General features: G+C 36.7%; 1 protein-coding gene across 1 annotated transcript; it reads left to right on the top strand.

Moving 5' to 3' along the window:
- The first annotated feature begins 395 nt into the window (after positions 1-395).
- Positions 396-24815, top strand: LOC139973604 (tyrosine-protein kinase yes-like). The gene is made up of 12 exons (XM_071980405.1): positions 396-739; positions 6980-7256; positions 8017-8113; positions 9095-9190; positions 9594-9697; positions 10649-10798; positions 11428-11583; positions 13911-14056; positions 15661-15774; positions 16984-17137; positions 19041-19172; positions 21697-24815. Exons 2-12 carry the CDS (start codon positions 7088-7090, stop codon positions 21891-21893), a joined length of 1515 nt encoding a protein of 504 aa, XP_071836506.1. The 5' UTR covers positions 396-739; positions 6980-7087; the 3' UTR covers positions 21894-24815.
- The last annotated feature ends 998 nt before the right edge of the window (positions 24816-25813 follow it).

Genomic DNA, 25813 nt, shown 5'->3' with positions numbered 1-25813 from the left:
CATATTTATATCTATTCATCACATTTGTTACAACACTATTTAGTACGTAGTATGAGCTGTTGATCTTGCACCTACATATTAGGTCTTAATAGGTTATTTATATTAAGTCATCGATCATCATATTATAGGCCTATACTATATCCACGGCTTCTCACCGTTTGCCTACTATATAACCAGAGGTATAAATGTTCGTTTATTATACCATTATGTTATTATCATGCCATCGTAAAACCCACCCATATCATGACACACATGATGAGAAGGATCTATGATAATATAAACCAAAGGTCGACAATTGTATGAAGGAGCTGAAGTTAAATATATCTAGTATAGTTACTGCGATGAAATGAACTTCAGACTACATGTTTACCTGTACAATCAACGTTATAGTTTTATATCTAAGATAAGCATGTACGCTATTGTCTGTATGTGTGGGCTGTTCAAGGGAGGGTAAATCTACACAAGCCAGGTAAAATGTGTGTGTAATTAGAAGTAGTAAAGGACAGACGCAGGTGGTTTCTTACCCGGAACAATACAGAGGGTTTAGTTCTTCGGAACCTAGTCCTAAGTGATTCAATATTTGAAGTCTGAAAGAGTACAGAGATCGAAATCAGTACATATATGTCTGTAATAATACGTGCAACATCATCTTTTGACGCACCACAGGTTAACACGCATTACCAGCTGTTCGTATCATGATGTACCGTAAAACTTGATTGTTTTTAGACTTCAATATTAGGTAAGTCTCAACAAATTAACTGTCAATTGACCATAACATCATAAATATAATAAAACTGTTGTATTGTTTGTCCTGTCTGTATACGTCTGTGTTAGTATAGACTACCAACATACGTCTATTCAATATTCTGTTAGCTCTTAATAGCCGTATATCATATATAACAAGTTCATAAAAGGACTGAACAATTGAAACTTGACCAAAGTCCATTATCGCTGTGGCCTTACTGCGCAGTATGCATCACGCCATGGGCGTCCTTTGTGTGGGGTGGGGGAGGGAGGGGGCGTAGTATTATCACAGTAACAAAGAGAAAAAAAAGTTACCAAGTCTCCAACTCTTAAATAATTATTGATCCCAAGATCCCTGGCCCTGGAAAAGCCATGGTCCAATGTTTCAATTAGACTGTTAACGGTTTATTTTAATGTAAGACAATTAACGTTAACCGGTACCGGTTAATTCTTTGAGCTGTTAACCGATTTTAGAAACCGCTAAATTTGCTTGCCACCTTTCACTTTATTTTATCTTTGCTGACGTCCATGCATCACTCAATGATGTAACATTGGGCACCGTAAAGAAATCGCACATACAGCAATTTCTTATAAAGTATAGAAAGGGGAAGGCACATAGGGTACCGGTGTTTCATCAGACTTTATACATATAGACCAGGTATAGCGTACAGATTTAACAGTCTTGGACATTATAAATATCATGCAAATAGATATGCCCCAAACTGTAAAACATGAGTTGTAAGTTTTTTATCCTTAGCGGCCATATTAGCATATCCAGCAGGTGTCTTTGTCACCTGTAATTGCATTAAGGACCCAAGTAAGACCTGCATGGAACATGCAATAGGTAAATGTTGAAATAAACACAATCGTCATTAGTGTTGCTCGTGAAATTTGTGCGATTGAATCGTTGAACCGATTTTAAAATACGATTTTAAATTTCGACTGCATATATCAGCATAGGCGTAGGAGGCGGGGGCTGCAGCCCCCCCCCCCAACCAAATATATTTGAAAACATTCGTTCACTATGCTAGAATTTGTCGGGCACCTACTGAAAGAAATCTAATTTGCAATGTGTTTTTCAATGTTTAAACTTATATTATTATTATCATTACTATTGTACCGACTTCCCCAATAATTCTAACCAGTATGGAAAGGTTATAGCACGGAAAATGATTGTATGTTATTGGCATGTGGTGTAATAACCGATGAATGCCTATATGATATGCACATACACATGTTGAACGAAAAATTGTGGTTATATTTTTAGGGCAAGTCGTTACAGCCCCCCCCCCCCTCCCAATCAAATTGGTCTCCTACGCCTATGTAAATAAATGATCTTAGACATGACAGCGATATTTACAGGACTTTAAAGGGGGTGGGGGTAAGGAGGACTCCGGATTCTCCCAACTGATTTAGGGATGGTCATGAAACCTTTATAGATTGGATGTAGGCGGGTCAAGTAGCGTATACGAACAAGGGGCGTGGCTACGGTATAGGTTGGTTGAATGCGATCACAAGATTAGACGTCAAATGGTGCATTTCTGAGGCATTTATTTAGACTGTAAAGGTTTAGATTTAGATGCAAACGCAATGTTCTGCGATTAAATACTTTTGAATTTTTGCAAAGATTTCCTGACTGAAGGTTTTTCCCCCGACTGACGGTGGAGGTGGGAGTAATCCCATCGTTTTAAAAGATACTTAAATAATATTTATGGATTTATCACAATATTGTTAGATAATAGCGATATCTGGTGTGAACGCTCCCACCCCCTCTCTCACCTCCTCCTGCACTTGCCACAGTGTTCTCTAAAATCAAATTCTGAATGACCGTTCACATCATATATTAAAACGAAATTCAGTAACTGAAATATGAAAAGTAAAATGCAGAAACCGGAATTGATATATTCTTATAAATTGAAGACATTTGGACTGGGTCATGAGTGCAGTGTTGATTATTAAGGAGAGGTTTTTTGTTCACTGTGCATAATTATGCTAATAAACTGCAATGAATGCTGCACTCGCGATAAATGACCTATATATCCGTATGAGATCTAGCATAAAGATACTTCATAAAGTTATCAAAATGAAATCGAAAAGCCAGTAGGTTAGGGGAAGTAACCCTTTACAATTCTCATCGAGGTTGATAGTTTCCCTGTGACGTAACCAGCCAAATTGGCAGCGAAATCGTGTCGGTGGATAAAAACGTCAAATGCGAATTTGATGTTCATATTGATCATAATAATTGACTCAGTATGTGGGTATATAGGTAGGTATTGTGTGGATTCTCAATATGTTGCAACTGGTGGTATCATATTATAACTGAACCGTTATGGAGTAAACTTGGTAAAACCATGTCTTTCTCAACGCGTAGGCCCTTATATAACCTTATGTCGAACTGAAAGCATAAAATGCGTGCAATCTGTATTTTTGGGTGAATATAACAGCTACTACTTTGTTTTTAAATCTGTAGGCTAATAAAGAAGCGCAAATGCACAGGCTAATGCTGGTCACATTGGGCTATTCATTTCCCTCCTATCAAGGAAATTTTGAGGAAACAAACCTAAATTAGTCATTTTCGCGTTCTGATGAAGGGTTAACACTTGCGAATACTACTTATAAGATAAAGATCAAATTATCTTTAGTTTCATCTTAAGACCAATTCTGAACATATTGTTTATAAAGATCAATGTGATATATCTGTGAACTCGGAGGCTAGAAATAACTATATCTTGTGACGAAAGTTCCAACAGGTCCAAACCATGATTACATACCTTATACGCAAACACTCGATCTTTAATAAATTACCTCATTACCTTATGTAATTAAATCAACTGCTACTGAGTTGTTGTGTTAACGTACGCATGCAGGGTCATATTAATAAAAGTACAATCATGTAGGCACATGTAAATTACTCATCTGAAATAGATTCCTAAGATATAAAAGAATATAATGAAATATTAACAGTTATGTCTACATCTCCTTGGAGGTCATTGCCAAAGATATTTTCCAATTAATTCAAGTGTTATGTTGTACACTTCATGTTGCCATAGTTGGTTGAAGGCAACGAATTACAGCCTAAAATGAACAACGACTGTTTTGTATTATTTTGGTGACGCCCAGTAAGTGTTACGCATTTGTTTGTATTTTATAGGCCTTCGTATATTAATATGTATATCAAATAATGCATGGGAAAGAGTTTCATGAACAGTTGGCAATCACATTAATAACCGAGAAAGAAAAGAGCGAATTAAGCTTCATATTAAAAAGCATCTGATCTGGATTTGCTGAATTGCTTGCACAAGTAAACGATCCAATTAAACATTCCCCCCTCCCCCTCCCGTCTCCCCACCCTTACCGGTAAACCGTCATCACTCATTGCTAACCGAGGAAAAAAAGAGCGAAGCTTTCTATTAAAAAAATATGACCTGGATTTGCTGAATTGCGTTTACAAGTAAACGCTCCAATTAAACATTCCCCCTCCCCTCCCGTCTCACCACCCTTACCCCTCACCTCCTTAATTATAAATCGAAGTATTACTTCTTTTGACTCTTCTTTGCTGCTATTTGGGGATCCTCCTAGCACTTGTATACGTTCTTTGCCCGAAGTGGCCTCCCCTTCTTCTCTTGAGGAAGCGATAATAACGCCACATTTTGGTTTAATATGATGATACTATGCCCTGCAAGGGCGTAGGAACTGGAGGGGGGCTTGGGGGCGCCAGCCCCCAGTGAAAAATATGGGGGGCGGAAGTATCGTTCCGCCCCCCCCCCCGCTCCGCAAGTCAGAAAACCCCTTTTTTCATTTCCAAATGAGAAAAAAATCTCATTTGAAGCACCAAATTGCATCTAAGGCCAGGTGAAAATGCAAAATTCTTTACAAAATGGAGTGGGTGTTGAAGTGTGCTATATTGCACCAAATTGCATCTGAGGCCACCTGGAAATGCAAAAAAAATTCCAAAGGGGAGGGGTGTCCCCCTCCCCTTAGACCCCTCCCCCAGGCCGGCCATCAGTCTTCAGCCCCCCCCCCCACTCAAAAGTACCTTCCTACGCCACTGATGCCCTGTCACGCACTGCGGTCTATATATTATAATGCTCTGGTTCTTTTATTTTCGTTGAAACATCTCCACCCTTTTTGACATTCGAGCATGAGGTATGCACACCGCTTTAATCGCTATGACATTAAGCCCCACATGCACGTTCTTTAAAGATGTTAAGTCGTCTCAGCGGAATCCAACAATATTGTATACCGGATGTTGCGTGACGTCACAGCTTTCCTTTGCTGAAGTTCGATAGAGAGCGGAGAGAATAGTTAAAATATGGATAGTGAAAACCAAAAAACGGCGCAGTAATGCTTGAGAACTAGTTACGGAAACAACGTACGTGGAAAATGTTGTGTCTGGCATCATCGTTGTTATCAATATATACTGCCGATTCAGCGATATAAACTGCTGATTCCTCATCTTTAAACTATACGAACAGACATTGTGAAGCACTAATCGAGTAAGGGGAAGGGATATCTTTATTAAACAAGAGAGTTTTCAATATGTGTGTGCGCCTTTGAATAACTCTTGTTGATATTGGCGCTATATAAATGTTTTCTGATTGATTAATCGATTTATTGATTGTTTAACTTTATTGGCAATACATAATGTATATACGTAACTATGTGCTGAGTTTGGCACTATATCTGTGGACATGACAATCAAAATGAAACACGGCACATCGAGAAGACAGAGAAGTTCTAAGCTTTGAAAGATTACATTAATGTTTACATTAATGATCTGGCAATAACCTTTACCTCTGCTATAAGTATATGCTGGCGTGTTATACCACGTGACCTTTGAATTCAGGGTAAAACCATTGGCAATGAAAGATCGCTTAAACAAGGAAGTATGGCGATTGTTTGTATTGGTTTTGTATAGGCTACATCGACTGTATACGTTGTGTGTGACACAGCGACTGTCCATTCCAGCATTTAATCATTGCATATGTACAATCTGTATAAGCAGACCCCATAGACATGAATTCTGAACTGGTGGGGTAACCGATGATTGAGGTGCAATTCTCATTTCCTGTACCTTGCAGTGTGTTTGTACACATGACGGTGGCACAGATGCCTGCGGGGGGGGGGGGGGAGGAATGATAGTAATCTACACAGGAGGGCGTGGTGGGGGGGGGGGCACGGTAACATATACCCCTGCGTGGCTGCGATGAACTTCAATCTATTTCAATCTAATTGCCCTAACATATCAACAACGAGAGTAATTGCACCAAACAACAAAGTTAAAATTATTACCGTTCTAGGCCTACATAGGCTATGCCATATTTCTGGGGTGGCACTGATCGCTGTCTCTGACTATAAACAAATAACATATAATAATGTTATCTGATATTTCATCTGGCAGAACAAATTAGGAATGTAATCATGACATTATATAGTCGGGTACACGTTATGGAATGTTGCCTTAGTTTGGAATGTATATTCTCTAGATAACAGTAGACCGTCGGTAGTTGTGGACGGTATGATCGTAAGTTCAACACAAAGCAAAGCTGACAATGAAGTCATGAAGGCTTTATTTAAATAACAATAACTCCCGTGGAATGTGTGACTGTTAACAGTAAAGTGACGAGAGGGATGAAGAGGGAATCCGACTTAACAAACGCCGAGTAGGCGACAGGGTTGCCTAATTTTTATTCCTGACGAATAAGGGTTTCAGGTTTTTCAGGAATTTACAAATTCGTTTGAAATCAGAGTTATGGTGTAGAAAGTGGGTTAGGGATCCAATTTCTATGAAAATGAAGGATTGTCGTTTATAATCTGGGGTCAAAACTAGGAAAAAATATTCAGAACATGTTTTTTGAAAAAGCGTCACATGTTTGGAATCCAGGGATTTGATTGACCGATGCTCTTATTCGTCCTAGGAAAAAAATTACGCGACCGGGTTAGATAAACGGATACTTCAAAAGAACAGTATTTAAATAAAACAATACGGTACCAGTTTATTCAAACCAAAATTCAAATTAAAAAATACCTCAGTAAAACTTAGTAAAAACACTGTAAACCTTATTATCATCATGAAATCATGAATATTAAGAAACGCATATATTGATGTTCATTAAGTCATAATCCTGACATGGATTTGGTTTAATCAATATTGTTTTCAGATGTTGTTGATCAATCACTGCTTGTGTTTTAATACTCTCTTCTCCATCTTCTTTTCAAATGATTATATCCACAGGTAATAGGATAAAGTATATAAACCACTGCGGCTATCGCAGTATAGAACAAGGAGATTTCTACTATCTAGACAAATATTTCTAACTTTTCAAGGGAATTTCCCTTAAACATGGCAGATCAGTCACCGAATGATACAAGTAGTAACATTGATAGTCCAAAGTCGACCAAGACAATGGACGAGACAAAAGACATAAACAAAACGGAAGAGAACAATGAAATGGAAAATGGCGAGACGAACATTCAAGCGGAAGCAGATGTCCATAGCAACGGGGTAGAAGGTAATGAGTAAATCTTAACATCACATCACGTGTGGCCAAGACGGCCGTATGGAAAGCCGTTTTAACTTTAATAAGAAATTTCAGATATCTCGAAATCATTTGAGATATCTCAAATTAAGTTACAGATATCTCCAATTTATTTAAGATATCTACAAATAATTGCAGATATGTTAAAATCAATTTCAGATATCTCGAAATACCAGAGTATTTCAGCTATCTGAAATTGAATTCGAAATATCTGAAATTGAATTCGAGATATCTGAAATTGGATTCAAGATATTTATAATTCTATTTCAGATATCTGAAATAGAATTTCAGATATCTCGAATTCAATTTCAGATATCTGAAATAGAATTGCCGATATCTCAAATTCAATTGGAGATATCTCGAATAGAATTTCAGATATCTCGAATTCAATTGTAGATATCTCAAATTCAATTTCAGATATCTGAAAATTCCCGATTAAATGTTAAAATGGCTTTCCACACGGCCGTGATGTATATATCCATTCATACAGTAGAACCGAATGATTTTCAAAGATTGAGAGGAAATTTGGAGCAGAAAACAAAAAGACAGTGGATGAGTTTTCATGTAAGTTATGTTAAGGACCGGAAGTGAAACATAAAGTAATAAAGACACTGTTGCTATGGTTTCAGTATATAATAACATATGTTTCGTAACAAGGTATATTACATTGTATTTCGTTTTAATTTTCGATGCTTCGATTATATCAATATCCCGGAATTTTTTCCATTTACAGAGGAGGGCAAATATGTTGCTCTGTTCGATTTCGAGCCACGAGAAACGGGAGACTTGGGATTTAAAAAGGGTGACATTCTATCTATATCCGACAACAGGTAACGTCAAAATTAAACAACAATTAAGTTTGATCACTTCAAGGAAAATTTTACGCACGATTTCAATGCTGACATGCTAGAGTCCATTGAAATCAAACTATATATAGGAATATGGGAAAACTGAAATATTTCTCATATTTATTATCAGATTTCAAGGATTTTCAAATGTTAAAATATGCTATAGGTCTCGATTGCTCATGTAAGGTAACAAATGTTATGAGTTCGTCTCCATGCACGGTCAATCAGACCAACGTGTACGTATTTATTGATACATACTTTACAAACCATTTCTCTATAATAACTCGCTCTTACGTTCATATGAACAACAGAATATTTTCGGATCAACTTCAACAACATTTATTTCTTGAGCGATAAAAGTAATCTGGAGCTGACTATAGTGTTATAGACTAGGTAGTTCATCCGTTGTGAATGAAAACATGTCCTACAATTAAAAGGTCATTTCTCTGATGTAATAGGACTTTATACCTACGTTCATCTTATAATCATCTGGCATATAATAAAATAAACTTGGATGCACATGAAGCTGTATTTTGGGGAGGGGGTGGGGGGATAAAAGTTTTTGAGGAAATTTGCATGCGAGAAATAACCAGGTAGATCTTTAGATACCGATATCTATTAGGACATTAATAGGGTGTGGTATGTATTGTGACGTCATGAGTACATATAAGTAGGGCCAAAAACAGCACCTCCTCTTACACAACACTGACACATCAACCGTTCCCTTTGTCCTTGGAAAAAATCTTTTGATCACTCGATTTATATTTTGGGCAATTATAATAATCTATTTCCAGTCGGAAGGAATATAATGTGATTAAGAATATATTCAATCGGTTTTTTTTTTTCAATTGGTCAGTAATGTTTGTATTAAAATACGATATAAAATTTTAATGTGTGTTTTTATTTGTCATGACGATATTTCTTCTTGTTATGTCAGTTACATTTCTAAATAATTGATTTTAGCGGTGACTGGTGGTTAGCGATAAACGAGAACTCTACAGATGAAGGTTACGTTCCTTGTAATTATATCCAGCCTGTAAATTCATTGACGGCTGAAGAGTAAGTATATATTAACATTACAAACTCTAATGTGAAATGAACAATAAAGTTTACACTAAGCAATTTTCTTTTTCCATTTCTGTATTTCATAAGAATATACAAAACCTAAAGCGTTAACCGTTTTAAAGTAGTTTCATGCTTGTCGACGTATATGGGTTCACCGTTATAGGGAAGAGTCGTGAGGAATGCCAAAACAAGTTATTCTTCTTTCGCGTAGTTAAATATTATTTTTCCTTTTCGAAACTTATTTTTTATCACTTGCAGAAATTTTTCTGGGGGTGGGGGTGGGTGGGTAGGCTAGTGGGGAAATGTGCCTTTTTCTTATATGAACCTTTCAATGACTTTTTTTCTTTTACAGGACAGAATTTATTAATGCGTTTGTTAATTTTGTTTTTGCGTATAGATGGTTCTTCCAAAACACGACAAAACTTGACGCAAACAATTTGCTTTTGGCCCCAGCACTGAAAACTGGCGATTTCATAGTACGAGATAGCGACACTGAGAAAGGTATGATAATATTGGAAGGGATAAAAGAGAAAAACGAAATCATGTTATAAAGGGAAGGGGACTGAGGTAAACTATATAAAGAACACCGAGTTACGTTATAGTTAACAGGAATTATTTTTGTAATATCAAATCCAGTATTATGTGTCGCATATTGGTGAGGCGATAACTTGCTAACGTAACCCTGTATAAAAGACCATTATTATGGTTATTCAATAATTGCTTGTGTATACCACTTGCTTATCACAGTAAGGGTAAACAGTATAATATATCCACCTATAGAAAGTGCATTTCCACTAAGAAGAGAACACACTGCTAGTACGCATATATCGTTCGTTGCAAGGGTGTGATTAATAGGGTGCGTATATGCTTCCAATTACCAATCTTGGTTAAAACTTTGCCCGTTGAAACAATTTTCAACAATTGTCTGACTTTCAACAGGTTCGTCCTGTTTTGTTGGCTTGGTAACTATATATGACTGGTGTAATTGTCTTGTATGAAACATTGTCCGTATGTTTCGTATTCCCTATTACATGATGTAAAGGCGATCGTTAATTACTGTTATACGTGTTAACCTATATAGCAATCAAGTGGAAACATAAAACATTAATGACCGCACTTTTCATGCACTTTATGTTTATATTTACTAAGTGTACTTATGTATACTTTAGGTTCATATATACTTTAGGTTCATGATCACTTTATTTAGTATATAGTATCCCTTACCACCATTCATACACTTTATGTTTATATTTACTTAGTGTCATTTATGTATACTTTAGGTTCATATATACTTTAGGTTCATGATCACTTATTGAGTATATATTATCCCTTACCACCATACATACACTATATGTTTACAATATGCTTAGTGCCATTTTTTATACTTTAGTTTCATAATCACTTATTAAGTATATTATCCCTTACCACCATTCATATTTTCAAATCTTGAAGGTTCCTACTCACTCTCTATGCGTGAAAAGGATGCAGAAGGCCTCAAAATTAAACATTATCGAATTATGTTTTCGAAGAAAGATTCAAGCTTTTTCATGGCAAAGAAAAGAAAGTTCAAATCCGTCCAGAAACTCGTTCAGTTTTACAAAGGTTTGTTGAAACGTTTATGTTTGTTTTTTCTTTCTTTGTTCTTCATTTGGTATTTTGGTTGAATGGATTAGGTACAATGTTTTGTTTTACGCTCGTTTTAGTTTGCACTGAAAACCTGATTACTTATGCGACAGAGAAACACTGAGACTAATTTAATACAACATTTGTTTAACCATTAAATCAAGAACTTAGAAGAACCATAGGACCTGGCTGATACGAACCATGATACAATGGATCGAGAATTATTATTTTAAGGCGAAGCAACCCAATCAAATCCCTCCCGCATTTGACAGAGAAGCTCGCGTCCAAGGATTTTGAATATGACCGTTCTCCTTCAAACCTCACACAATAATTCAAAAGTAATTATTAGCACAAACTGCCGCTTAAACCTCGTTGATTAGGCCTATTGATCTAATTCATAGTCTCAATATACATCTCAATGTACAATTTGACATCTAACATTTAATTATGTCGCTGGGGAATAGATCTCCCCCACTCCCTCCCCCAGTAGGGTCGGTGTCAGCAAGCCCAAGACCACCCACTCCCCTATAAAATATAGGACCCGCCTCTGGTAATGACCAACCCTTCGGTCAAAAATATAATTCTTTTATTTTTTACTTTTTTTCCAGAAAATTCAAAGGATCTACCATGCCGATTGGGAAAGGCCTGTCCAAGAGAAAAGCCTGGAACCAAAACACTTGGTCGATCAGTTTGGGAAATCGAACGAGATAGTTTCAAGTGGATTCACAAACTCGGAGAAGGCTCGTTCGGGGAGGTGTGGAAAGGTAAGCCAGAAATTATAGCACCGGTCTGTAAACTTGGTGCACGCCAAAAAGTGACAAGTAACCACCAACTTATCAATTTAAATTTTGGAAAAGTATGCATACATGTTTTATTTACATCAAGGTTGAGCTCTATACCTCTAAGAGTTTTCACAGCGGCTTTGTTTTTCCAGGTTTTTTAAATTAAATTGTCTATGCTGTTACCTTCTAGAGTTCCACAATAAATCAAGCTAGTATAAGCTTGACTAGTCATTTATAATTCACTTTAAGACAGTAACAACTTGAAAAAAGTATGCATACATGTTTTATTTACATGAAGGTTGAGCTATATACCTTCACGTGTTTTCACAACGTTATTTTCGATATTGTCTATGCTGTTATTTTCGTGAGTTCCATAATAAATCAAGCTAGTAAGCTAAGTGATTTAATTCTTTTTAAAACAGGAAAAATTTGAAAATGAAAAGTTGAAGATGTCAACGTTGCTGTTTAAATGTGTCCGGGCGACGAAATGTTGAGAAATATTTTGAGTGATATTCAGTAATGAATCGCTCATTAACATTCCAATTAGTGGATACATCAGAGTGTGTCTTAGATTGAACAATTACAATCTCATTTGAGGTAGTGGATCGATATAGGTTTATTTAAATTATTGATAAAAAGCAAAAAAAAAGCTTGGTTTTAATAGGCCAAATAAGTGCACGAGGTATGAGGATTATAACGTTCACCCAATTTCATAATGGAATTGAGAGCAATTTATCCCTAATTTGTTCTAAAATCATAAATATGAAAATTATGAATTATAAATTCTATAGTATACGACTAAATAGCAATATGGAAACGTGGTCACCTGACTGAATAAGGAAATGATCATCTCTGTTGAAATGATCATGGCGCTTCATATAATTTCTGAATAAGGAATTTTATTCATTAGTTGATTCAAGTGTGTTAATATTCGAGACAGTTTACTCCGCATTCATTGTTGTATTAGCTATAGTTGCAAGGGTCAAGTAGCGTGTTTGCCCTTCTTTGTATTACACTGACATATCATAAATACAATCATTCTATATACTACGTGCTATGAACCGTGTTCAATCAAACACACAAATAATCTTAACAATGGTTAGCATAATTTTACTGAAGATCACTTTGGGTAACAAACCAAAATAGTCTAGTAGACTATTTTGGGCTGTTACCCTGCAAAGTGATCTTCAGTAAAATAGTCCAACTTTTTTTAAATGGAGGATAAGATATCCATTAAAACCTCCTTTTCCGAAATTTAAACACAAATTGGATGCTCAAACACCTGATTGTAGTAGTATTGCCACAACAAAAGCACATGGAATATCGACAAAAGAATGTCTTTATTTGTCCAAAAGTCACATTTTTGTACATTAAATTCCTTAACTCGTCGCCGACGAGATCATATTCATGTATGTGTATAAACCCGTCCCATCGTTTCAAACGTGGGCGTTTTCATCGGTCAAAGGTCAAAATGCCGGATAATTATATATAGATAGAGATATATAAATATTTCTGCAGCAAGTTTTGTACAAAATACATTGGAAAGCGAGTGCTAAAAAGAGCTCCAAACGAACACCAAGAGATAGATACAACATTAATTTGCTAGAGAATCACGAAGATAACAATATCAATGACATATGAACTCCTGAAGTTTATTTTATATTCTCACGCTACGTCGAAGTGGAAACCCGGAAGGAATGGAATTTTGTCATTCTTGTCAAGATGAATTTAATAACTCACTACTATATAGGCCCACCCGAAACATAATTACCGACATAATTTAACTTTACGGAAAACTTAAAATGTCCTCCTGGATTAAAACATATAGGGATGTTATTGTTTCAAACGAGTTTAAAAGCAAAAGTTTGCTTTAAATGTGAATGAAAAATGGATCATAGTAAAATTTGGTTTAATTTATTCCAGGAAGGTGGAAACACATGTATTATTTTATGCACAAGCTAAGTGTGACCGGCCGATGCGTATAAAACCCGTGGTAGTGAGTGCATAAGGTAGTATGCTTGAAAATCGCTGGGAGAAGGCAAGACATATTTAAACATGTTGAAGAATTCGGGGCCTAGACATCATGGAAGCCCTCTTGGCTCTTCCTCGTTGGTGGCCACAACTCTCCATGTCAATAACAGTTTATCACCCAGACCACCACCCACCCACACCCCAGCCCACCCCCACCTCACCCCGCGTCAGAAATACTCTCATTAACCTCAGATAACCGGTGAAAATCATTTAATTAAGTGATAAAAATGATCGATAATTATTATTCATCTTTATTATTCTCAATTTTCTTGTCTTAGCTATCTGGAAAGATAGGGTCCCAGTTGCTGTGAAGTCTCTCAGACAGTCCTCAATGTCCACGGAGGGATTTCTGGAAGAAGCTAGAATTATGAAAGAACTGAGACACGATAAGCTTGTACCTCTTTACGGTATCTGTTCCACACAGGTTCGTCAATCGTATTACGGTATAATTGTGACATACATAAACAGTTTGATTTGAGAAAATAGAACGCATAATATATAACCACTTTGTATTTCCTTCACATTCTCAGTGCCAACTATCTACGCTTTTCTCTCCCTTGGTACAAACCCTTGGAAGTCCTTTTGAAGTGAAGCTGTGTTTATTATACGCTCTTAAAATGGGGATTCTCCCGTTTGCAGTATGATACAAACATTGGTGGTTTGGGGCTCACTATTAGTTTGATTTATTTACATAACAAGTTTACAAGCATTTCAGTTCTTCACCTGGGGTGACCTCAAATTTAAGGGAAGTCGAATACATTTTAACCCCAATTTACCATCGGTTTCACCAAAACACAAAAAGGTCCTTCCCCTCGTTGTATTAACATGTTTGTTTCTTGTATCCACAAGCAATGAAATATACCCGCAGATCGAAACACACGTATATACATGCCGTAACCACTAATAGGGTTTCAAGTTAACGAGTTTGGCAAGAAAAAAATGGGGAGACATTCAATTTTCCTATGAGTATGCGTACTATATAGCCCAATTGTATATTGCTTCTAGTGTACCAGGAATCTATCGATCCGTGACAGCTCCTAATTGTAATATCATTACGTAATTGACGGATATTTGGGGAAATCCCTTGACGAGCTCGCCAACAGTTTTTCCATCGTGTATCTCAGAACGTCGAACTTTGAGTAATCCGGTACTCTCAGGTCAAAAATCATTATAAAATCGTAGGGTCTTCGGGGAATTCCTTGAGCGCACCAACCCCCCCCCCCCCTCTCCCCCCGCCATTGCAAAACCATCGACAACATTCTATTCCTTCAGTCGAAAAGTGGATTTTCATTGCCTTGGGTCAGGGAGTTGTTCTAGCTACTGACTCCCTGCTTGGATCAATTTGGCTTCGCTGTTGATGGCAATCACTTCGCTGCAGGAGTCAGTCAGTCGAAAGTGTCAACTTTTTCGAAACTAAAATTACTTGAGCCATGAACTAACCTACTTGAGCCATGGAATTGTTACCTTGGCTACGTCCAATGGCCTGCAGACGTGCTAAATCCGTAACAAAGGGAGTAGCTGCCCTGCCACAACAGTTTAGTCCCCAATTTAATGTCGATGCAAGGAAGTATGGAAGCATGGAACTACAACTTCCTTGGTTGTAGTACACACTCGGTCTTCAGTAATAACAAGTTTAAATAGGCAGCTATGGTCATATTATGCCAAGCTGGAGGCTGAACCAATTACTATTAATTAATGTAGAATCAAACAACATTTATGGAATTTCTTCATTATATTTTTTCCCTGACTAAAATGTTTTTAATTATTCTTTCTTCCTTTTTCTAAGTCAATTGTGAAATTAATATTTTGTTACATTGAAAAAAAAAATCTTGAAAAAAATATATGAGAAAGCATTTTGATGGTTGCGCCTCTGCTACATGTAGATAATGTAATCTATAATGCACCATAGACTATCTCCGTTTATCGTGATTGTGTTTTTTTTTTAAACTTGGTTTTGTTATTGTTTAATTGGGATAAACATAAAGTTTCTAAGCCTAATATTTCATTTTTCTCGTATAACACACGAAGGAGCCCATATACATCGTGACTGAGCTGATGAGTAAAGGCAGTTTATTGGACTACTTAAGAAAAGGTGACGGGAAAACATCAGACTACAAGACCCTGGTAGATATTGCAGCACAGGTAAAGGCCTAACAAATCCATTATTATTTATGACAACTTTAGACTGATCTTTATAAAAAAAAAAAGAATCAATCGTTTGCCATTTTCTATATTAATTGCACCTTTACGTCAAAACAGCCTATAGGCTACATCCTGTATTTATTAATATCGTTTAGCCAAAGCACTGTCCTCTTGAAACTTCAGAAAATACGTAGGCCCTGGAGGTATATGAAAGATAAAAAGTCGCAATTTATTTCCTTTTTCTTTCAATGTCTCTTCTGGGCCACCGTATATACGGTAATGTGAAAGGGACATCAGTGTTGACTTTAAATTATACAGGGCAAAACAATTCCGATGAAAACGAGAAAGTCACACCGTCACAGGCTATAAGTAGCTTTATCGTATGATAGCTGATTGTAAATACAATTAATATTCTCATAGATTTACAGAACGTTTCAATAAGAGGATTGAATGTCTGATGGCGTTAGACAAATACAGTATTAGTCGGAGCTTGGGCATGGGTAATCGCTGACTTTGTAACATAATCGAAGCGAATTCTGAAAGAAAATATTTCGAATATGCCACTTGACTTTGTCTGTTTGTCCCGATTCTAAAGATATACTATTCTTTTCGCATCCATCATTTTATCGTTACTGACAAAAGGTACCCAAAACAATGTTAACCACATGACTTTCCTCCAAAGGTGCAACAAGATCGTATTTCAGCGGTCCCGTACCGCCCCCTCCCCCTCCAACCCGAATACTTCACCATCCACCGCCAAAAAGTTAGATGTGAACTATTCATTCAGTTTTGATTTGTTGATGATGCAGGGTCAACATAAGTTCGTGAACCCATTGGACCTTATGAAGGAAGGAATTTTCCTCTCTGTATACTAGGAGAATTATTGAAAGGAATTAAAAAGACAAAACAGTTCTTTTGTCTTTTTGTCTTTTGTGTTGTTCTTTTGCTGGCTTCGATAACAGGAAGTGTGTGTATTACATGGAATGTATGGAATGTATATAGTTGAGGCATTGGGTTGTTGACAACCGTAAAAAGTTTCAAATGGGACCGCAAATCAATTCCATACAATGCACTTTTATTATTCCTACTATTTGCAGTGTTCAAGATTATTTTTAGATTTGTTTTACTTCTTGCTATATTGTACTTCTTTTTTTTATCCTTGTATTTATTTCTTTTCAAATCCTGGTTTACCTTTGTTCGTGAATGCAGGTTGCGTTTGGAATGAGTTATCTGGAAATGAAGAACTTCATTCATAGAGATTTGGCAGCCCGTAATGTTCTAGTGGGAGAGAATAATATGGTCAAAGTGGCTGACTTTGGATTGGCGAGGGTAGTGTCCGATCAATTCCATCAAACGAAAGAGGGTAAATCATATATTACTCTTCTTTTTTTTTCTAACATTATTTTGTTATAGAGCCCTGACAATTCAAACAGATAACAATATGATTGATTTCTCTTTGTTGTAAAAGTCATACACGGTATTTAAAGTAGTACGACACGGTGTGACATAAGTACTACACGGTATTACACAAGTATCATAAACGGTATTACAGGTGGCATACTCCTATTAGAGTCTATATCATCCGCCCGATTGCTCTCCTTCAGGAAAAGTGCCAAAAAGCAGTAGGAGAACATCTTTTTTTGACCTGTTATCAATTTTTGTGGCTTGCATGTTGATGAGAATGAATGGAAGTACATGCATGTGGTGAAACAAAATTTGGGTCAATTGAGGCAATTTTAGACCCCTTTAGGCTTCCCAGGAGCAGCGTACGAAAATGGTTTATTTCTGAGTGAAGAGGTTTGTTTACAAGTGGCGAAAACTTCAGGCTCTGAGAGCCAAAAATCTGCGCGGTCATGGTACGGAAAATCGATGGTACCATATGATAGGCCAAGTTGTCAGCTATCAGGTGATGGGTAGCGATAATTAGCTATATAGTGAGAACTTCTCTCTAGACCACATTACTTTTGTGATTTACTGTGTAAGTCAATGGGGCTTTTAATGGGCGTATGCTATACCTACAAAGGTAAGATACGGTATGACAAAAATAAGGTACGGTAGTATAAGGTATTAGGTAGTATAAGGTTCACGGATCGGGGATGGGATGGGATGATGGGATAGAGGCGAGGCTGGTTATGGGGGTATGAGCACACGCGCACTCTAAACCAGATACCAAAAATATTTGTGACTTATCGGGCAAGTTTTCATTATAATTATTACCTCTCGTTTAACTCTTTAAACTTAACTGTTCAGTCTTTATTCTTCATTCATGTCGGAGGATGCTGAGACCTCGGCGCACCCATCACATCCCCTCTACCAACCCTCCCTCATCCCTCTTTCTTTCTTAATGTTGTGCAAAAATAGCAGGATATATTCTATATCTATTATTCTCTCTCTCTTGAAACTATATCGACAGGCTTTCCGAACATTTTCTAAAAAAGATATTTTCCGAATTAGGCCTACTTTTGTCAGATTTCAGCCTCGAAACGTCTAAGAAAAAGGAAGAAAAGGAGATTATCGTTAATTATGTTTCTATAGCTATAGTCCGGTTGTCAAGATTAGTAAACCATTAAAGTATGCTAAATCGATGGAACGCTCCTTTAAGGCTACATTGACATTGTTGACGTCAGTTCCTCAGTGTTAAAATTGATTCATTGTCTTATCAACTCTAATTACTCTTCCGACATGTGTACCTTTTAACTTCATATAAACAGCAAAGCACGTTTGGAAAACATTCACCGTGCACCAATTTTTCCATGAACATTTTGTTAACACGTGTACATTATAAACATGTCATTTGAGGGCATATATAGATTCCTATGTGTTCCATTTTGAGTTTTGCGTTGCTCCTATATAAGGAACTGACCTTTAATAGTCTGTGTATTAGACTATATCGTCCAGTCACTTCAATCAACGAACACCGGCTTAAAGGGTCATTCCTTAAAATGTAAACTGCAGTAAAGGAAAACAGCATTATACTGATAGCGGTCTACAACATTTAAAACTTAAAGGTATTCTCTCAGCTAGAATGTTTTTTAGAGGGCGGGCCAATTTCATAGGTTTCGCTAGTACACCGTTACTCCACTTTCTGACTTGGTCACGTGATACGGTATATGTAATATACTGCCACTGTACAGTGTATATCCTGTATGTTGTGCCTAAAGTCCTAGCCTCTAAAATATACTCCCTTATACTCAAATATGATATAAGCCTAACTGTTCACGGTAAAACTTTACTAAAGCCATTTTTTGTTCTCGCTTCCTTTCCAGATTCACCATTTCCCATCAGGTGGACTGCACCGGAAGCAATCTGTAAACAGCAATTCAGCATCAAATCAGATGTTTGGTCTTTTGGGATTCTTCTCTTTGAAGTGTTTACAAGAGGGGAAGTACCTTATGCAGGTATGATCCGGGTTTTACGATATCTCAATAAATAAACTTACGTACGTACACTACACTAGATGTTTAAAGGCATTGAAGACTCGCCCAAACCGCGTGCCGCCCTGTGAAGAAGTTAACTTTCCGTTGCTTGCAAGTCAAGTTTTTCTCTTGTCGCTACAAAATGCAGACAGTATCGTTGTATTGTTTGTACACTGTGCTGTGGGTATTGACCGTAGCTGTATATGTATTGACTGTACACTAGTGTCTAATTACCGACGGTAGCAAGTTGTGTGTGTATTTTCTGGGATCGATGGTGGTGTCTAACACTTCTGTCACACCTCATTCGAAACTAGGTCAGATTACCGGCATTATACGTTTCTTTTTGCGCGAGTCTTCACACCCTTTAAATAATGCAGACAACAGCCTTCTGGGTATAGAGTCTCATTCCTAAGTTTATATGGAAATCAACACCGCGTCGAAATGACACGTATGTCTTTCAACCGGATGTTATGCAGCTATACAGCAGTGCATGAACATATCCTGTGAAACATAATATTCCACTTTATTTGTAAACGGAAGTCTTTTCTATCCCACCTATTTCGTTAACATGAAGTTGTTTACTCTCATTAAGTGTTAATAGTCGCCAAATAGGGAAGGACTATCCATCCGGCATGTATTATGGATAAATGTTGTTTTTTTCCTGAAATAAAACTGAAACTCAGGAGTAAGGTAATTAGATTTCACCCTAAAATGTGAGTTTATAGCATAAATGTACATTAGCTTTGAAGTGACAGTAATATATACCCGTGGGTCTAATACCGGTGTTTACGCTCCGTTTTAACGCACCCCCCCCCCCCCCGCTCCATTAGTAAAAGGTCACCAGTATATTGCCCCGAAATCTGTTAAAATTGAAAGTCCAATAATGGTCATGCTCAAGTGTCAACAAGTTCTTGACGATAACATCTTTCAAGATTGTAACACGTTTGTGAAATGTTAATTAAAATTTGGGGTCAGTGCTGATGACCTGTCAATTGTTATAGACGAAATTCCTCAAATATAAAGTGTTTATGGAGGCCCCTTGATATTGAGTTCTCGCCTCATCTGCTCATTAGATTAGGCAGTGGCGTCGACCCCATGGGACATTTGAGGGGTCCAGTGGCACCACTAACGGTAGCATCTGGGGGAAAGTATGGCTCTGCCCATCCAATAACTTCTAGTAAATAGTTGTTTAAACAAATCAATAGATACGAAAACTGAAATAGTGAAATGATCTAAAACAACACATTTTTAATGATTATTAAAACATTTGAGTGGTACAAACATTTTCGAATACCTTGTTCAAAGGTTATACAAATTGTATCGTCGACAAGACGTGCCAATGTCAAATAAATAAATATTGGAATAAATATACAACCAATTTGTTTTCTGGATATATATTAGGGGTGGGTGGGGAGGAGGGTACGATGTATATATAACAGTCAATGTAAAACATGTATGATGCTACTGATCACTGGCATATGCATTCATGAAGGGCTTGTATCGGTATCTTTGCCAATCCAATCCTGCAAACGAATGGACGCCCCTGAAATCCGACAAGGAATGCGTTTCATACGAAATTTGATTTCAAACGGTATAAACAGAAACATTGTTTAGGGAGGTGTTGTAGATTCCAATCAGTACTTTCGATTTGGATGTATACAGGTCGAGGTTTCTTGCATTGCAAACAAAGCTAAATTTTATGACGCCCTTTAATTACGGTAATCCTAAGATTAATTCAAGCAGCTACATTATAATAAACAGATTACTTACAAGGATAAAAGAAAATCTTCAACATAACACTAAAATGATGAAAGAATAAATAAAACCCTTCAAACTATTCACTATAGTGGTTACGCTCCTGAACTTTTTCCGAGACTAAATTGACTAAGATAAATCATGGAGTTCTTTCCCTGGACAAGCTAAGACGCCCTCAGTTGGGCAAGTAAAGTTACTTTGATAATTGTTTTAAATCGGTTGTTGAAGGTTGGAAATGAATGTCAGTTGTGGTCGAACTCTCTAGCACAGTACTCTGTCAGGCTAGTGCGTATAGCTAACCCAAAGGTGGAGAAATGTTTGTGTTCCTTCAGGTAGGTGGTTAGAAATTTTTCGTAAGATATGATAAAGACTGTTTGAAAATTCGTCTCCTTTTTAGTTGTTCATGATCGCAGTCTGGCTTTTTGATATAAGCATTGGTATGTATGGAGGAATAGATGAGACGTTCCTCCTAAAAACAACGTAAGAAATCGGCAGGTTAGGCTGAAAATGTGCTTCCTTAAATTCTGCCTTTATTACCCCCCCCCCCGACCCCATCCCTCCCCTTACCAAACATCTTGGTGTATAATACCTCTGGAATTTAATTCTACTTGTAGCTTTCAAGTATTTCCAAAACAATTTGTTTCCTTCTCTTTCTTAATAAAGTGATCGTTTTTGTTACCTTCACTTCCGGGTTGATTTGAAGTTATTTACTACTGAAAACGTTTTTTTTTTCATTTTCGTTTATCTATAGGCGTTCAGGCTTCAGAGATTTATAGCAAAATCGAATCTGGTTATCGCCTTCCCAAGCCAAGGTTCTGTTCCGAGAAAGTTTACAAAGTTATGGGGAAATGTTGGGATGAAGACCCAGAGATGAGACCGACGTTCATATATTTGCATCGATTTTTGGAACAAAGTCTAGAGTACCAAAGTCCGACCACGCAGTGTTGAATATTCAGTGGGGTCAAATCAGAGGTCAGACCGTTGGCCATGAGCAGAAAGAGCATAATATTCTAAGTTGTATGTGGTATTCAAAGAACTCTATAGGCTTGATGAACAGGTATTATTTGTTATTTGTGTGTGATCTGAAAAAGTTATGGGAGGGGGAGGATTGGGCGGACGAGTGGGGGGGGGTCGGGTTGGGGCTAAACCCTACGGGGCGCAGGTGGTGTATTAGGGACGCTGGCAAGATGGGAAATGGTAAAACGTAAGATTGATAAATGTGTTTCATTTTGTTTTTCAAAAAGGGGGAGTTCCCGATCTGGCTATCACATTTTCCACGTATATTATTCAATATAAGACTGTTACTAATCAACATAGTTAACACTCCCTTTCTTCAATGTTCACATTTTCGTCGTCATAAATTAGTAAGCAAGCTAATTAATGAGAACTTGGTAACTGGAATCTGAAATTCTTGATAGATGTCTCTTTATTATAATACATAATTTATAAGCCTACGAGTTAAGTTCTGTTGAAACCAAACTGCTCAGCCCTTTAAGGATCCCGGCGGGGGAATGATGGGTCAAAGGTTGCCAGACCAATGTTCAATGGTGCTGAAAATTGTCGCCGCCTGCTTCATTGCATTGCTTGAAAAAAATTGTTCTGAAAATATGAAATATTGAGTTACAAATCGCCCCCCCCCCCTTTCCGGTGTCGGGGTGGGTGGTCAATTAGCGTGGTAAACTGCGTCGCTGAAAGTAAGATAATTGAGTAAGCAATAACTAATTCTTCCTTCAGGTTCTCGAATAAAGTCGATATATTTCCTTGTGTTCTGTTCCTAAGGTTACATTGTTATACGAGTTTCTGAGTTCGAAGAACACAACATTTGTAACATTTTACATATTGTACAGCTGAGGTAAATCAAGTTCTATTTCTTATGCTATCGAATGTATTATTCCTCGTTATCAATATTTTACAAGAACTCCTAAGTTCAAGCACAGTACTCGTTGCCTTTTTCTTTCATCTTTTCTTCTCTTATACGTTGCAGTACATAGCCCTTATATTTTACAGTTTGTAATTGCTGTTATTTGAAACGAGACCGAGATATCGAATTGTGTTTGTTTGTTGAGATTGGAATGGAAAATTTCGGTTGTCTAACCTTTGGACGCACTTAGCCGAACTAATGTATTAATTTGATATTGAAATTTGAAAGTTTCATGATCGTCAACCTAGATTTGTACGTAACCCAATATGAATTATGCGGGTATAAACGAAATCAAATCCACATGCAAGACGAAGAAAACAAGAGAAAAGACAAAGGAAAACCTCTTTTAATTAAAGAAGAGTAAAATAGAACAACAATATGTCTTGTGGTCTCCGTCTGCTGTTTAGTTGTATATTTCAAGTTTGGGGAGATGTGAGATAGCCTATAACTACAGAGGGTAATGGATTTGAATCCTCGGATATGAATTATCGGAGTGAATTATCGGAGTGATAGCTCAGTGGTTAACGCCGGTTCCTTCCAATCATAAGGTCCCCAGTTCGAATCACTCCAAGATTAATGTAGGTCGTCCAGTTACAAAGTTGTTGACAATTGACAATTCATAATCATGGACGTTTAATATGAATGTAAGAGACTGACTTTGGTCAGCTTGTGGTTTTGATAAGCCAATGAGGCTTCTTCGCGAGTTCCTGCTTGCAGGAGGATCTAAAATACATATACATACATACACACATACACCCACACATACACACATACATACTGTACATACTCAGCCAATAACCTGTTGTTTGTTGGACGCGTTCAGATTGCGTCATCGCCAGGTTAAACTTAAAGGAGCACCCCAGAGACTTTAAAATAATGTAATGGTAAATATCTTGAAAACAGGAAGTGCTACAGAAACCGCAAACAGTAAACAACTTAGATAGTCAGACTAAATAGTTGCTCAATGTCAGTCATTTTAATTATAAAAATGATTATTTCTTGCCATGTTACTAAAACTGATCTTTTCTTTTGCTTGATTCCTCATTACTAAAACATTTCTCTATCAATAGGGTAGAAGTTTTTGGCTGGTGAAAGTCACTAACCTTTCAATTAATTTAGTCACTCTGTGGTTTAGTAAAAGTAATAACAACCAACTGATAAACTGTACTTAACAACAATTCATTTCTTTTATCCTTTGGGATATAATAATAATAAAAATGCACACAGATAAGTCATTTGAATTGAATATTAAAATGTACATGACGGTAATGATCAAGTTGTAACTCATTATAGCATATATATATATATATATATATATATATATATATATATATATATATATATATATATATATATATATATATATATATATATATATATATATATATATATATATATGGCACGCTGCAGACAATATCTACCACAACTATCAATGTCAACATCACACTAAAACAAATTTCGTCAAAAATGAAAAGAATATCAGCAAAACAGGTTGTAAGTGATATATATATACAGTGCTCAGATTGGCGTTGCATAATAAAATTAAATAAATACTCTTTAAGAGATTTTAAATATTTTTTTTTATATTTAATTTTCTTAATTGTAACTTGTATAATACTGTAATATTATCTACAGTCAGCCATACTTCAATTAATACTTTGGTTCGATTTTTTTATATTTCTTGCCATGTTTTGAAAACTGACACTTTCTTTTCTCTTTTGCTTCACTCATTATTAAAACATTTCTTTATCAATAAGTCAGAAGTATTTGGCTGGTACTAAAAAGTCATTTTACTTTCTATTAATTCAATCTATGGTTTTGTAAATAATTCAGCCAGCTATTAATCTGTACTTAAGAAAAGAATAATTTTCTATTATCATTTTGCATTGTTGCTCCATGTGAAAAGCTTATTGTATACTCAGATATTACAACTTACTACTTTAAACTTACTTTCTTCTATGTCATTTTATTCATTGATTGGTCTCATATTATTTCGCTGATGTTCGTCAACGTTTTACGATTAAAAATATTGTTACGATAGTCATGTTATTACTTGTCGTTTTGAATCCCCCACACCACCCGCCCGCCCCCCCAAAAAAAATTGATGATTTCGCCTCCTCCCATCATGCATCAGTGAAGTTATACATTGGGAATGCTGATTTGTGTGCCGACATGCAATCAGTTTGTTTACTAACATGATATTCGGTAAATTAAACCAGATGGACTCTCCACCTGTTCAAACCCTCTGCTCCCCTGCTTCACACCCCGCCCCCCCCCCCCCCACACACATCGTTACTAACCTCATCCATTCTGGTTTCATCTTTGTGTCTGTATAGGCGACATTTCCTCACACAAAATTTGGGAATTCGTTAATTTAACCCTCAGTAAATTCCTTCTACTTATTTTTGTATAGTGTTCGTTTACATGACGGTGACCTCAGGATCACAATCATGACCGTACAAAGAGCGGAGGGCGGGGTGTTTCTTTGGAATCGAACACCCCTCCCCCTACTGAACCCCTGCCCAAGACAATAGGTCCTTAACCTCTGAGGATTTTTTGAAGATTGATGAATTTTGAAGTACATGAATGTACCATTAAATTATTGTAGGACTTACAGACCAAAAGAAGGCACCCCAATGTTTATAAAAATAAAATTAAAACAAATAACGAAAAACTTCGTTAGTTAGCAAATTTATTCAAATGCAATTTCAGCTGTAGATTCACAGATTTCGCCTAGCTGTTAATTTGGTTCTTATTAGTCTGAAGTAGATTGTTACCTACTCTCACCCTCTTCACTCCCCCCCCCCCCACCCTTTCTATTTTGATCTCTTAAGCCAATGTGTTTTCAAAGTAAACAATACCAAGTCGAGATGTTCACAGTAAATTAACGTGTTTATTACGCCTACCTAGATAGGATATTTAAAGAATTATAAAATATATAGATTAA

Source organism: Apostichopus japonicus, chromosome 9 (assembly GCF_037975245.1).
Source record: "Apostichopus japonicus isolate 1M-3 chromosome 9, ASM3797524v1, whole genome shotgun sequence".
Classification (NCBI taxonomy): Eukaryota; Metazoa; Echinodermata; class Holothuroidea; order Aspidochirotida; family Stichopodidae; genus Apostichopus; species Apostichopus japonicus.
Note: the sequence above shows the minus strand (reverse complement) of the source record. Positions and strands in the feature narration are given on the sequence as shown.